The 15,929-nt window shown below is 46.9% G+C and overlaps 1 protein-coding gene across 3 annotated transcripts in view; it reads left to right on the forward strand.

Annotated features, from left to right (window-relative positions):
* Positions 1 to 15,929, forward strand: part of NBAS (NBAS subunit of NRZ tethering complex) — a 1,316,984-nt gene that overhangs the window by 904,975 nt on the left and 396,080 nt on the right. For all 3 annotated transcript variants that reach the window (XM_063915380.1, XM_063915382.1, XM_063915381.1), the window contains 2 exons: positions 10,224 to 10,430; positions 12,773 to 12,975. In XM_063915380.1, the coding sequence (XP_063771450.1) occupies positions 10,224 to 10,430; positions 12,773 to 12,975 (410 nt within the window). The remainder of the gene's footprint in view (positions 1 to 10,223; positions 10,431 to 12,772; positions 12,976 to 15,929) is intronic.

The following is a 15,929-nucleotide window of genomic DNA, read 5'->3' on the forward strand; positions in this document are numbered from 1 at the left end:
ATAATGACAGACTAACCTAAAACGTAGACTGTCTAACTCACCAACCAGTCGTAGCCTAACTTGCTACATAGACTGTGTGACTGCACTGTGCTCCCTCTGTGACATCCCCAATAATGACAGACTAACCTAAAACATAGACTGTCTAACTGCACTGTGCTCACTATGACATCATCAATCACAGACTGTGACATAACCATACATTTGCAGACTAACCTGCTACATAGACTGTATGTCTGCACTATGGGATCTGTTCAGGTTGGATCGCAATCACGACCCAACCTGCAGTTTCCTGATGGTTGGGAAAATGCGTGTGTGCAGGGATGCAAACTCCTTTGCCTGATTGACAGGCAGAGGTGTTCGCAGGGAAGTACGGGGGTGGCCGACGTTGCCAGAAATGGGGGCCTATCGCCTCCATTTTCCGAATGCCAGCAGTGGGGCGAGTGCTAAAAAGTCACCTTTGCGGGTTCGCTGTGCTCACCACAGGATCTATTACCACTCTATGGGTGTTGCGAACACCCACAAGTGGGAATAGCCTGGCTGTGCCGAGATTCCGGCTGGCAGGATTCCTGCGCCTGTATCCTGAGCGCCGGGATCCCGACAGTCAGCAAATTAAATGCATCCTGTCCTCCGTATATTAATACTCTCCTCCAGCAGATCCATTGTGTCTCTCTTCGAAACTGCCATATTCCTGTCTTTACGGGCAACAAAATTGTTCTGCTGTTGCCACTGGTGAAGCACAAATGCTGCTACCAGCAGCTGTATTTATAGGGCCAGACTGTACTGTGACATCATCCTCTGTGACATCATCGCACAGCAGCCTGTGAGGAGGTATCTCTATACACAATTGGGAGCTATGGGATGGCTTTATCTAGAACAGGGGTGGGGAACCTTTTTTCTACCGAGGGCCATTTGGATATTTATAAAATCCTTCGGGGGCCATACAAGTCTGCCCCCGCGCACGCCAAAAAAAAATGGGTGTGGCCAGTTAAAATGGGACGTGATACACATATGCCCCCAATAGTGCAGTGCCAGATCCACAATTGCCCCCACAGTGCCAGGTATACAAATGCCCCCACAGTGCCAGGTATACAAATGCCCCTCACAGTGCCAGGTATACAAATGCCCCCACAGTGCCAGGTATACAAATGCCCCCACAGTGCCAAGTATACAAATGCCCCCACAGTGCCAGGTATACAGATGTCCACACAGTGCCAGGTATACAGATGCCCCCACAGTGCAAGGTATACAAATGCCCCCACAGTGCCAGGTATACAAATGCCCCTCACAGTGCCAGGTATACAGATGTCCCCACAGTGCCAGGTATACAAATGCCCCTCACAGTGCCAGGTATACAGATGTCCCCACAGTGCCAGGTATACAGATGTCCCCACAGTGCCAGGTATACAGATGCCCCCACAGTGCCAGGTATACAAATGCCCCTCACAGTGCCAGGTATACAGATGTCCCCACAGCGCCAGGTATACAGATGTCCCCACAGTGCCAGGTATACAGATGCCCCCACAGAGCCAGGTATACAAATGCCCCTCACAGTGCCAGGTATACAGATGTCCCCCACAGTGCCAGGTATACAGATGCCCCCACAGTGCCAGGTATACAGATGCCCCCACAGTGCCAGGTATACAGATGCCCCTCACAGTGCCAGGTATACAGATGTCCCCACAGTGCCAGGTATACAGATGTCCCCACAGTGCCAGGTATACAGATGCCCCCACAGTGCCAGGTATACAAATGCCCCTCAGTGCCAGGTATACATATGCCCCCTGTCCCCGCCCCCCCCTTCCCCCGTCCCCCTTACCGCTCCTTTCGGCGGGGTCACGGAGGATAGCGCGGCTATGTTGGGCGGCGGCATGTAAGACTTGAAACCAGCCGCCGGTTCGAGAGCCAATCAGAGCTCGCGGACCGGCAGCCGCGGCTCCTGATTGGCTTCCGGTCCGCGAGCTCTGATTGGCTCACGAACCGGCGGCTGGTTTCAAGTCCTACACGCCGCCGCCCGACAATAGCCGCGCTCTCCTCCGTGTGCTGACAGCTGAGACACGCTGCCGCCGGACTGTGCGGTGGCGTGTCTCACTGAGAGGAGCGGGTGGGCTGGACCAAACGGCTTTGCGGGCCTTATACGGCCCATGGGCCGGAGGTTCCCCACCCCTGATCTAGAACATTAAGGCATATATCTTACCAAGGAATAAAACTCCCAAACTAGTCTCATTTTACACACTAGGTGAAACATAACGTTTTACTCCTGATGCAACTGTGGATACAGCTCTGAACACGTCACTTTACAGATCATTCCTATCAATGGTAAGCTTGTCTTTATTCACTTGGACAAACATGAAATGCAGCACATTCTATTTTATATGCCTTCTGACCTTGAGAATGGAGGTCATGTTTTCTGTACAGATAACTAGCTGTAGATATGATGCTAATTCACAGAGGTCACGTTCTGTCATAGTGGTAGGCTAACAGCACCAGTTACCATAAGGCCTTATAATGAGCCAAACCGTTCAAATCGGATTATTATCTCACTGTGGGGTCATTTTCCCTTCTTGCGCCTCAGTAGCGGGTCACTTGCCAATTATCTGCTGGGAAATTGTTGAGCATGGCCAGTATTTGCCTGGCAAGTGTTTGAAAAGTGCCAATATGTATGCAGAACGCATTTACCATACAGATCAGCCAGTGATCTTATTGTTCTCAGCCGTTCCAAGTGGTGAAGGCTGCCAGGCACCAAAGGATCTGTATTATCCTTCATAGAGGGCACAAACCTTGCAATAGCCAAGCAGAAACGTTTGCCTGGGTCTTATCGGGTACATTTGCATTCCTGTATTATTATTTTGCAGTTGAGTATTTCTGTATCATGTCATGTTTTGCCTCCTTTGTACAGTATGTATATTGTACAACACCCTTATATCCTGAATCCAGGGATTGTGTCTCAGTGAATGTGTTACGTGTCATTATGAACACAGTTTTCTACACTTTGCTGTGTTTCCCATGTTTCTTTGTGAGAGGAATTGGCCAGATGTTCGCTCTACAATTGCAAGTGTTTAACAACTTTTTAAAGGATGAAGATGGAAAACATTCCTAAGCACCAGGCAAAAAATCCCTCAATCAGATGTGTGTTGGTGACATAAATCAACCTGAAACCATTGAATATTCATGCATAAAATGCTGGAATGTCTGCTAGGATGATGCATTGTAATTACCCAGCTTCGTGGTACGCAGACAGCTAACTTCCATCATTTACATATTGATATATGAAGCGTTTCATTGTATTATATTTTTTGTGTATGTACATTTTTTTGTATTATTATATTCTTCTCACAACTTGCTATCTACCTCTAAATATGAAATGTAAATGCGGGCGTTTTGGCTCCTCTTGCCTGCTTTGGCTTCTTGTGTGGGCTCTGTGCCCTGCATGCTGGTCATGTTGGCATGAGTAATGTACAGAGGCTGGCGAATGGTCCATGAATCCAGTTATAAGAGCTCACACTGCCCTACTTACAGACTAAAAACTTCCAAAGCAGCTCCGGAAAGAAAGGCAGTGTTATAACGTGAAGAAAAAATATGTGTGTTTTTTTCTTCTTAAATGACGTGTTCGGGATCTCCCATCTGTATCTAGCTATTGTTTTGTCAACAAAATGGTGGAGAAGATGTGCATACTGTAGCAGCCAATCAGATTGTAGCTATAACTTAAATAGTGCAGTCTAAAAAAAGTATAGCTAGAATCTGATTGGTTGCTACAGTGTAGGCAACTTGTCCACTTAAGGCCCATACACACTAGACGAGAAAGTAAAAGATATCGCTCAGAGAGATCTTTTACAATCTCGTCTAGTGTGTACACTCAATGTCGTTAATGATGCGCGCTTCCATGCATCGTTAACGACCTCCTACCTTGTCTGAACATGTACAGACGAGGGAGGTCCTTGTCAACGACAGCCATGCTGCAGCTGCAGATGCAGTATGGACGTCGTTCCCCTCCCCCCACCACCGCTCCCTTCCCCGCTGGCATCATGAAGTGTGTATGCACTTGTCGATGCTGGCACCCCGCCGGGTCCCCGCCGCCCCCAATTCATGTGGGGACTCGTTTAGTGTGTATGGGCCTTTAGATGGCACAATACATCTCCCCCTAAATCAGCTAAGCAAACACTCCAACCTGTTTTTCCTGATTGACCACATGGTAGCGCTGTAATAGGACCATGATCATTTATCTGTCTTGGCTGAGATAATACTACTGTAGGTTATCTATAATCATGTTATTTTTCCATACACATGGATGCTTCTCCTGTGTCCCATGTATGTTCTGTTCCTGGGTGAACGCAGCATAGCCAGCTCTTCAAATAGGGATTACTGAAGACTGTGTAGAACACTAGTCATAGTGTGATACATGTACAACGAAGGCATGACTGTAGGACGTCTGATCCCTATTTGCAATGTTGGTTTAGCTCTCATTATCGGGCAGTAATTGCATACACCCAGATAATTCTGTTACATAAAGCAGTAGGCCTTGTTTCTAAAGCAGCCATAGAAATACAGTAGATTTAATCCATACCTTTAATATGACTTAGCTCTCTACGGGGTATATTCATTTAGTGTAGGATCTTCTCCGACACTGAGGATCCGACTTCACTATTCTATTGCGGGCCGTTTCCCCGCGGATTCCAGCCATTCATTTTCATCCTCTCTTGTGGGTGAAAATGAATGGTCGAAATCGGACCCGTTTTCGACCGTGGCATGGACACATGGATGACTGAGATTCTGCTCATCCATGTGATTTTCGACAGGGCGGTAAACCGGAACTTCAGTTGAATAGTGAAGTGTTGGAAAGTGCCGTCTTTCTGCCCTGTCGAAAATGTAGACACTAATTGAATATTGCCCTAGGGGGTAATTCAGAGTTGATCGTAGATGTATGATCATTTACTCTGACATGTGGGGAGACGCCCAGCACAGGGCTAGTCCACCCCACAAAAGCATTGCACGGCAGCGGTGCTTTTGTACCTGGCGAGTAGCTCTCTACCTGCGCAGTTCCAGCGCGCTGGCAGGGAGCTACCCACCACAGGCCGTCCCTCCCCCCACCCCCACCCCCAACGGTCTGGACATGACTCCGTTGTATGGACCGCGCCCCGCCAACGGCGTTCTAACGCCGTTGGCACGCCCCCTCCCACCCCTCGACCGTCTCTGCCTGTCAATCAGGCAGAAGCTATCGCAGCCAGAGAGATGCTGATAGCATGTCACTGGGCTCCCGGGGTGCGTGCCACTGTAGCGATCCGGTCTGAATTACCCCCTATATGTTAAAGTATACAAGTCACCTACACATAGTAAGAATCATTCACAGTGTAACTAGTCTTTTGCAGCATCATACATATACTGTTCCCAAATGCACAGACTCCACACGGTTGGATCAGACATTCACTGCTGAGTATATAACACAAGTATCCGGCATAATGAAGACCGTTCCTCTGTCTCTCCTCCCTCGCATGAATCCTGTTGCACATACATTAGCCTAGATCCCAGCACAAAAGGGGGTTGTGGTTATGCCACGTTGGGAGCGTGCCTCACACTTCTGAAGCACTGGGTCACCCTCCCACTAACACATTATATATAAATATCGTGTTCCCTGTCCCACGGGTGCAGGAAGAGCGTCCCCGTAGGTTTTGTGGAATGTCAGGTTAAAGCTAACGTTTTATCTTCATGGTTCATGTGGGGAAAGCAAAACATTTGTGAGGTTTAGTGGTCACTTAATTTATCTGTCTGCCCATATGTACTCAGTGAGCAGACACCACTCCGTTTTATTATATGTCAGTATCTACTAAAGGAATGTGCATAACTGTTGTTAAAGGCAAAATACATGTAATGTAGACAGGCTGAGGCAACCATTGGGTTTCTAGCTGTTAATAAGCTATAAGGTCTAACCTGTCTATGCCAGCCATGGTTCCGGTATGAATGGTCGACAGTGTTCAGGTCAACACACATTAGGTCGACATTGACATGGTCGACACATGAAAAGGACGACATGAGTTTTTTTTTTACTTTTTTTGGTGTCGCTTTCTGCGTAAAGTGACAGGGAATCCCAATTAGTGTATCGTGTCCCCTCGCTTCGGACAAGGTGACTCGCTCCGCTACCGCTGCGCTCAGCACAGGTTACTGTTCCCAATCGTAGTCCACGTGGATCATAAAGTATGAAAAAAATTACATTTAAAAAAAAAAAACCTCATGTCGACATTTTCATGTGTCGACCTTTCATGTGTCGACCATTAGTCCATGTTGTCCATGTCAATGTCGCCCTAATGAGTGTCGACCTTAACATATTTGACCATCTGACCGGATTCTGCCTGCCATAGGCGTGAATGTAAATGGTCCAATGCATCTTGTCCTAATATCTCACTGCAGCTCTGATAAAGCATTAAGGTCTGATTCTGAGTCACACGTAGTGCAAGTAGTCAGGAGGGGGATACGGACAAACAGTACTGGGGGTAGGGAGAGGGTATATAGCAACTGGGGCAGTACTGGGGCAATGAGGGGGCTATTGGCAGGCAGTACTGGGGTAAGCGGGGGGGGGGGGTAAGGATAGATATCAGCTACTGGGTTTAAAATGGACACCATAAAAGGGGTTCTCTTGTTCACACGCGCGCTCCTGTAAAAGTGGGTGTAGCCTCGCAACAAGGGGCGGTAGGTGGTAAGGTCTGGTAGGTGACAGAGTGTGTGTGCGGGGACATGTCTGGTAGGTGATGGTGAGTGTCTGTGGGGTGATGATGTGGGCAGTGGTGCATGTAGAGAAAATGTCTTTGGGACATGGCCAATCTACACGGAAGTGTGCCAGCATTATACGCCACCCGCATCTCGTCATGCTGGGAGTATTTCTCTCAGTTCTATTACAGATACACCTTACCTACATAGTAGTTTTACTGCAGTGGGGGACCTCTGAAGAAATGGATCCTCCCTGGGCAGACAGTGTCTTCAGTCGGTATTCATTGTTCATGTAGGAGAATAATGGTCCGGAAGCTGCCTGTCTGTGTAGGAATATAACCGATGTTATCATCAAAGATTCAGCCAAACTCATGCTCCCTGTGTCACTTCCTGCCCCCTGAATCCACTCCAGCCTCTTGTGTCTCTCCAGCCCCCTGCCTTTCCAGCCTTCTGCCCTTTGTGTCAAGGTAGCATCCGAAGTGAAAATAGACACAACCCTTGTGTCATACTTGCCTACTCTCACGGAATGGCCGGGAGGCTCCCGAAAATCGGGTGACCCTCCCGGCCCCCCGGAAGAGCAGGCAAGTCTCCCGATTTCAGGGGTCCCCCCATCCCATCCTCCCACTTAGTGTGTAAAGTGGGCGGTCCGGGCAGTCGATGACGTGATTCTTGCTGAATTGCGTCATCATAGCCTCGCCCCCTGCAGTGTAATGCCGGTGATCGCGGCATTACAGAGCCGGGGGCGTGGCTTAAAGGGGATGCCACTGTAACCCCGCTCCCGTCACACCCTGCCTCGCCCCCATCCCGCCTCCGGCCCACCCCCTCCTAACGTCACAGCCCTCCCCTGGCCCCCTGCTGAGCCGACCTGGTTGCTCTCTCCTGCAGAGAGCAGCCAGAATGTCGGTAAGTATGCCTTTTGTCAATTCAACCTCCTGTCATTCCAGAACTCCCTCCCCTGTGTCTGTCAGCCTTCCCCCTCACTCTGTGCCTCTCAGCGCCCCCCCTCTGTGCCTCTCAGCGTCCCCCCATTGTGCCTCTCAGCGTCCCCCCTCTTTGCCTCTCAATGTCCCCCCCTGTGCCTCTCAGTTCACCCCTCTGTGCCTCTCAGCATCCCCCCCTGTGCCCCTCAGTGTCCCCCCTCTGTGCCTCTCAGCGCCCCCCCCCCCTCTGTGCCTCTCAACATCCCACCTATGTTCCTCTTAGTGTCCCACCTCTGTTCCTCTCAGTGTCCCCCCTCTGTGCCTCTCAGCGTATCCCCCTCTGTGCCTCTCAACATCCCACCTCTGTACCTCTCAGTGTCCCACCTGTGTGCCACTCAGCGTCCTTCCTCTGTGCCTCAGCTTCCTACCAATGTGCCTATTAGCTTTCCCCCATCTGTACCTCTCAGTGTTTCCTGTCACCACACATACCAGCTCACCAAAACCCGCTCCCTTCACTGCGGTGACCGACCATACCAGGTCGCGGAAAGTGAGCACCGCGCAGGAAGCCGCATAGCGCTGGGATGGAGACCGCTGGGTCCTAGTGCCTATAGCTGCACAGGGAGGGGTGTTAGCAGCAGCCTCATCCATGCAGCTTCTTCAACAGTCAGCAGTGCACCCAGCCCCTCAGCTGCGGGAACACTCAGGGACACCCCACCACCGCAGGAACACTCAGGATTGGCTGCGGGCAGATAGCGACCTGGGGACGCACTCATTTTGAAAGTGTGGGTCCCCGGTCCTCAGTAGTGGGTCACTGAGTTATGGGAGTGTTGCAGGTGTGTCACTGCGGACTCAATTGCTTACATTAGAGGTAATACTGTGACAGAGTCTGCACCTAACATGGGGCAGGTGCAAGTTTTGATGGCACAGATGGAGCCCTGCTCATCTATCCCTTTAATAGGATTAATTAAAACAGTGCTGTCGTACTTAATCCCCTGCTGTAATGACTTAATCCCCTGCTGTATTGTTTTCTCTGTATTGTAGTGCAGCTGAGAACAATAAATAAAAGGCTTATGCTAATAGATGCTAAAGCGGTTGCAGCAGCCTGCGACATCTTTAGGAAACTGTCATGTGGTGCAACAATAAGAAATGGCAAAGCACAGCATGCCAGTGAGTTCTGTATCACATGATGATTATTATAAATACATACTGTATCAACACAGAGCAGTGCTGCAGAGCAAGATATTGGAGCCAGTCTCTGCTCCTTCACAGTGATGTAGGAAAAAGATGCACTTCCATCATAACATGGGATCCTACAAGGGGAATGAGGACTGTATGTAGGCAAATTATCGGCTGACAGGATTAGGATCTTCTGATAAATTGCTGCACACCTTCCACGTTGCAGTCCATCACATTGTGAGAATACCTGGGGCTTTGGAACTACTAGCCAACCTTTACAGCACTCCCAACAACCATGTATTGCAGCAAGCGCCTGTAACAGGCGGGTGTGACACCCATTCACAGATGTTCTGCTGTGTTCCTTACTTTTCTATCTGGGGGACGAAAGATGTCCTAGGGCAGAACACAGGGCCTAATTCAGACCTGATCACTCCTCTGCGAATTTACAGAGGTTTGCAATCGGATAGTCGCCGTCCAGACAGTGAAATTTTGCCCCATGCAAGTCTGCTTATGCCGTGCGAAAAGCTTTGCAAACACCGGTCAGATTTTTCAAGTGTGTACGTATAGCCGAGGACTTACTCCTACAGTGCGAAAGAAACAGGCTGTTCGGGGCCGGAGCTGACGTCACACAGCCTCCCTAAAAACACTTGGGAACTCCTGCGTGTTTCCTGACACTCCCAGAAAACGGCCAGTTACCAATCCCCATATGTTTGCTTCCTGTCAATCGACCTGCATTCGTCTAGCAATCAAAAAAGACACAGGATTCTTTTGCAGTTTAACCTCGCGCGTTCGCATTATGATCCGTACACATGCGCAATTGTTCGATAATCGGCCGTCTTGCGAATTCTCACAACAGCGATCAGGTCTGAATATCCCCCATAGCCCTCAAACAGGCGCTCTCCCACCTGAATTAGGGTATTCGGTATTTACTGTTTCTTTGTGTCTGACTGTTGTATTATGGATAAAAACATGTTCAGCCGATCGTGCCTCCTTTAGCATTTTCCTTTCGTCATCTGTTGGCTAATTTTTGTTTCCCAGCGTTGGCCAATCATTTGCTTAGATCACATAATTCTGCGTTTGCTCTTTGGTAATGTTGAGCGGTGTTTTGAAGTCTGTGTTCTCTTTGAGGCTTCTGTAAAAATCTATGTAGAAATCATACAATTCCCGATCTGAATCTGTCAAAACAAGTATGTGTAAGAGCGGATGTGTCTAGGCTTTTCACACATCAATTCTCTGTTCTAAATATTTAGTGTCTCTAGTGCTCATAATATCTGATTAATACTCTTCTTTAGTCAAAGTGGTTTTATGTCACATCGTCTACAAGCTGACTTGTCAACAGCTCTTAAAATATTCATTGTGAAAGTGAGGAACGTAAATCTGCTCCGAATGTTGTGTAGTAACCGGGTGAGTAAAGCTGTTTTCTGTGTTTAGCTGGCGGTGGAAACTCGCACAGGTATGACTAAGAAAACCATCGCAGCTGCGAAACAGTTTATTGAGAAGCAGAAGAAGAAGAACCCCGGGGAAGAAAGTGAAACCTTTGTCACTTACGTTGCGATGTTAAGTCACCTACAGCAGTCCCATGCTCATCTACAGACACTCAGCCATACTTTCCTTGATCACTTGAGAAGTTTGGAACAGGTAAGCCTTAACGCTTCAAAAAGAAGGATTTGCTGGCTGTTTTAAAGTGTGGTATATTGCAGCAAAATATCATGGTTACAGGTAAAAGGGTGTGGATCATAGGGTACGACCACACTTAGGTTGACCACTATTGGTCGACAGTGACTAGGTCGACACCTGAAAGGTTGACATGAGATTTTGGGGTTTTTTGGGTGTTGTTTTCATCGCAAAGTGACCGTGGGAACCCCAATTAGTGCACTGTGTCCTGTCGCATGTCTCGCGCTTCGGGCAAGGCAGGTTACTATTTCCAATCGTAGTCCACAAGGATCGTAAAGTATGAAAAAGTTCAAAAAATTAAGAAAAATGTGAAAAACTCATGTCAACCTTTTTCCAGGTCGACCTAGTGACCATGTTGAGCTAATGCATGTTGACCAGTAGTGGTCGACCTAATAACTGTCAACCTAAGTATAGTCGACCTAAAGACTGAATGCCAGGTAAAAAGAAAAATTCTAAGTCCAATTCATGAAAACGGAACTCTGATTGGAATCTCCAGTATTGTAAATGAAAAGTTTAGTCACCGTTCCTCTTAAGCCGAAGCCACCAGCTGCTCTGTGGACCTACTTAAACTCTCCATGGCAGCACAATGGTATAAACTACATACAGATGAAACAGCCCATCTAGTCGCACCTAGTCGTGAGCGTGTTTACTAATGCCAGGCGTCTTTTTGTGCATATTTCCCCGAAACGCATCTTATTATCATCGCTATGTGAACAGGACTCACAAGTAGCTTATGCTGATTACAATGATATGCGGCATGCCTATATTATGTGCTGCTTGAGCTGTATCTGCATAAGAAATGCTACGTTACAGTGTTTGGGCAAAAGAAAACGCCTGACCTTAGCGGAGTTGCTCGAGAAGTGCCGGCTCACTCATGCCAGGTATCTTACAGTGCATGGCGTATTGAGGCTAGATGATCTGTACAGCCTTTGACCACACTCTCCTCCATCAGTTTCCGAGAAGGTTCATTTGTTGGTGTGGAAATGTATTTATTTATCCTGCAGAGACATATGGTCATATTCCAGGAGAAAGGATTACAAGTATATATAATTATTCATAAAAATACAGACGATAGTATTTATAACCTGAGGGACTGTTCCCTGAGAAGAATTGGTAAAATAAATAAATGTACAGTTTACAGAATGACCTATGGAATCTAGAGCAGAATGCAGCCATATTTGGTACGAGAATACAATACTGCAGGCGGTAATGCCATTACATTCACAGTGCGCACTTCCCGTACTGTGGGGACTGACATGACCGGGATCATCCTAATACTGACGCCAGATGGGTGTTTTGGACTTGATTGTGATCAATTTATGGGAAGCACCTCAAACATGAAATTGCTATACAAGGACGTGGGTCAGTTCTCCTAGGAAATCTGTTCAGTTTTTACCTCAGTCCTTTTCATTTTGATTGTCACACTTGTGATCTAGTGATATGTTACGCTCCATTGCATATCCTCGTGTAATGGGTTTATACAGCCAAGTAATAGACCCATCATGCTAAAACAACATAGCAGACCATAGTTTAAGAGATAGCCACAGTGGCTTCACGATACTTCAAGGCCTTGTGCTGTATGTTAGTATTGTGATCATCAAGAACCTCATTGTTCCTCCATATAGGGGGTAATTGAGACCTGATCGCTAGGCATGCGTTTTCGCACAGCAGGCAATCAGGTCAAAACTGCGCATGCATATGCATCGCATATACATATACATATGCATCGCAGGTACAAAGCGGATCGCCGCTCAGCGATGGGTTTGTGCGACGGATCCGTTCGCACGGGCGATCGCAAGGAGATTGACAGGAAGAGGGAGTTTGTGGGTGTCAACTGACCGTTTTCATGGGGGTGTCTGGAAAAACGCAGGCGTGTCCATGCGTTTGCAGGGAGGGTTCCTGACGTCAATTCTGGTCCCGGACAGGCTGATGTGATCGCAGCGGCTGAGTAAGTCCTGGGCTGAGCAGAGACTGCACAAAATCTGTTCGTACAGCTCTGCTACACGTGTTCGCACACTTGCACAGCTAAAGGCACCTGGAATTGTGGGGTCCTGGGCAGCTGCCCGGTGTGCCTATATGTTAAGATGGCCCTGCATAGAGGTCAGACTAGCTGTGGTTAGTATTCATCCTGGTCAGACTGGGATTCTTCTGTCAGTACTGGGCCAGCACCACAATCGTCCACTTTAGCGCTCATGATTTTTATCTGATGTAATTAAATGTATTTATATCCCTGTCTGGAGTTCTTTAGTCAATGGCAATTTCACACTGGCAATGACAGTCTCTCATTCTTATTTATTCTCTTCCAGGAGCGTGCACAGAAATATTCTTATTTATATGATCTGTCGAGGTCTGAGAAGGAGAAGCTGCAGAACCTTGCAGTCACCATGTGCCTAGATGGGCAGTCTCTGAGCACCATACAGACGTTGCTGGAAGTGGCTGTGGGTGATTTAGGAATCCTTCCAAAAGATATAGTGCAGCGTGCTACGGAGATGATAATCGCCTCACTGAGGTAATTGCCTTGATAGGGTCCACTTGTATGTTAGGTCAAAGGCTTTGGACATGATTCAAGTCATCCATTCATTACTTTATGTCTGAACATCTTGATTTAACTGAACATTGCAAAATATGAAGAAAAAAAGGATTTAGTACCATGAATTTAGTCAGCTCAAGTATCTTTGAGAAGAGTTAAATAATGGAGAACACAATGCACCTCTCCTGATTGGGGGAATCTGAAAACTAAAGGACAAGCACCACCCTAACAACGAGATAAAGGGGCTTATTTATGAAGTAGAGGTCTGCCAAATATCTCTCAGTTTAAGAAGATGTTAACCCAGAGAAATCAGATATTTCCCTGGAGTTAACCTATTTTGGCCACTTTCCACTATCCCATATAGAGAAAAGCCATTTTCATGCGCTGCCACTAGTGAGGCCATTGTGGCCCTGGGCCCCTTCTGCTTAGTTTGGAAGTTTATGTTCCAGGTCCTTTCTTGTGATGCTGTTGTAGGCACTTCATTTTATCCTACTATCGGCCCTTGTTACGCTCATTCAGTGCACGCAGACTCACATGTCCGGTCACACCATTTCCTCTAGTTACCAGTCTGTGGCTTCAGTTATAGTAATGCTGGGTCTACAGTTTATCTGACAGCCTGATACCTGGCAGGCACAGGCCCGAATAAGGCGGGGGTGGTAAATGTTCAAGGGCCTATTGTGAGAAGGGGAGGAGCTGTGACCACTGCTGTGTCGGTGAATTTTGTTAGAAAACAAGAATATTTTAATACATATGACTTATGGCCAACTGTGTGGTCATCTATGCGGTTGTTCGTCATCACGCTGTCACGATGATGGGCTTGTTTTTATGTAGAGACCTGGAGCTGGAGCGCCATCGGTCCCATTGGTAATTCGGTATTGGACATATATTGTGAGATATCTCACAGTGTATATGGCCACAATATTTAGGTTCCTCTCTGGGAAAGAGACATCTCCCCGTTCCCATGTGAAGGAAAAGGGCCAATATCCAGTGGTCAACCGCGGCAGGTCATACACAGTCCAATGGGGCCACCTTGCAACTTCAAAAACATCTCATTGGATGGGCATGGTGGATGATTCAGCAAATCGATATTCTGTGAATGGACGCACTCATACATTGAACAATTATCTAGGAAGTCTGCCGATATCAGGCGTATTGCCCAGATAATTGTATACTTATATCATATGAGCATCAGCCTATGTTGCTGACCAATCACAGGCTTTCATCTGGTTACTATTACTGCAGCAGCCACAATCTGACCATCAGTAAGCCACCAGCAGGAATGGTCTGTAGTCCCACGGCTGCCACATGAAGCACTGACAGTGGAGGCGCTCTCCTTCTCATCCACTCCCCAGCTGTGGTCCCCAAATCAGCTGCTCCTCATGCTACCATTGCAGTTTCACCCCTGCATAAAGAAATTAGCTACTCTTGTTATATACTGTATATGTTGTTTAAAACATACTATTTTTTATTTTTATGTATGATTTTTTTTTTCAAATACTTTATATTTTTTTAAAACGAAACACATCTAAAATTAAGTAATGAGACGTATTTTCTTTTATAATTCAGTTTCATGCACTATTGTTCTCTCCAAAACGTTCATGTAAATCCAGGTTTTCATATGTACTGTTGTCGGCTGGAGGGTACATTGAGTTAAATTGCATTGCGCACGGATGAGTCTGTCCTATTGGGTAAACAGGGCAAAGTTACACAGAATAACTCCTATTTAAAAGGCAATTAAATACAACGGATCATTAGCCAAGCAAAATGACACTCGTGCCTGAGCAATTTTACCCCTCACAAATGTCTGTTCACAAGGTCTCCGGATGGTGTTTATACCCGCAAGGCTGCAGTTCTCAGCCCTCTCTGTATTACACTATATGCCCTGTAGCTAGCTGTCTCGTCCCTGAAAAAAAAAAAAGTTCATTCAAAATAAATCAGATTAAATGATTTGGGGATCCAAGACTGACCTCATCACTGTAGGGGTCACATTCATTTCCAGCACCATAAAAGAGCCTTCTGTAATTTTGGCTGACGCTCCTGCTTTGTTGAGCCTTTTAGCACAGTATGTTTACTATGAGTGCTTTCCAGGACCGGGGAGTCTATTACAATACCGGCCTCGAACAGATATCCAGAATACGGAGAGACTGAACTAATTAGGCCCCTTCAGCGCCAGAGGGAAATGATTAATCACCTTTAGGCCTCTTCACCGCTGAAGGGTTTAAAAGATAGATAATTGTGGATGGAAAAGAAAAGAATTATCTGGGCAGGAGTAATATAAATACCTCGGCCAGCCATGCGTAAAATTTCGAATTTCAAACATGGACAAAATTGCTTTAGGAACTCAAGTACAGCAAATTACATAACAGCACTGCCACTTGAAATAAATTAATATGAGCACTAATTATAACAAACAAACAACAACCCAACAGGGCATTAAGCTGAATTTGTTGTGTTTTGTACAATATTTTACTTTATTTTGTTAACCTTATCGGGGCTGATCTGAAAATGATTATGTTTCGGCAAAGTTACTATACACTGCCTTTGGCCATAACATTTGCCGTTGATGGGGGGTGGGGGTGGTATCACATTGTGGTATGGCCAACGTTTCAGAAATGCTGCGTCACTCCAGCCTCATTATCCTCCCATAAAAGTAACCCTTCAATGGCATGTTCCGCTAATGCCACTAAGCATGGCATTGAAGAGGCATCAATAAGTAGGACATACCTTCCATTTCCTTTTACACAAGTCAGTCCTCTTAAATCAGGATAGTCTTTAAGTTATGCTTTAAGCATTGTTGGCATAGGTGCAGCTATAGTGGGCGCAGTTGCTATGGGGCCCAGAGTGTTATGGGGCAGTGCACCCAGGTCATATAGTTGCCAAGTTCTTGTAATTTCCTGCTAAGCACTTAGCCCGTTGCCTGGACTGAGAAGGAG

Source organism: Pseudophryne corroboree, chromosome 4 (assembly GCF_028390025.1).
Source record: "Pseudophryne corroboree isolate aPseCor3 chromosome 4, aPseCor3.hap2, whole genome shotgun sequence".
Taxonomy (NCBI): Eukaryota; Metazoa; Chordata; class Amphibia; order Anura; family Myobatrachidae; genus Pseudophryne; species Pseudophryne corroboree.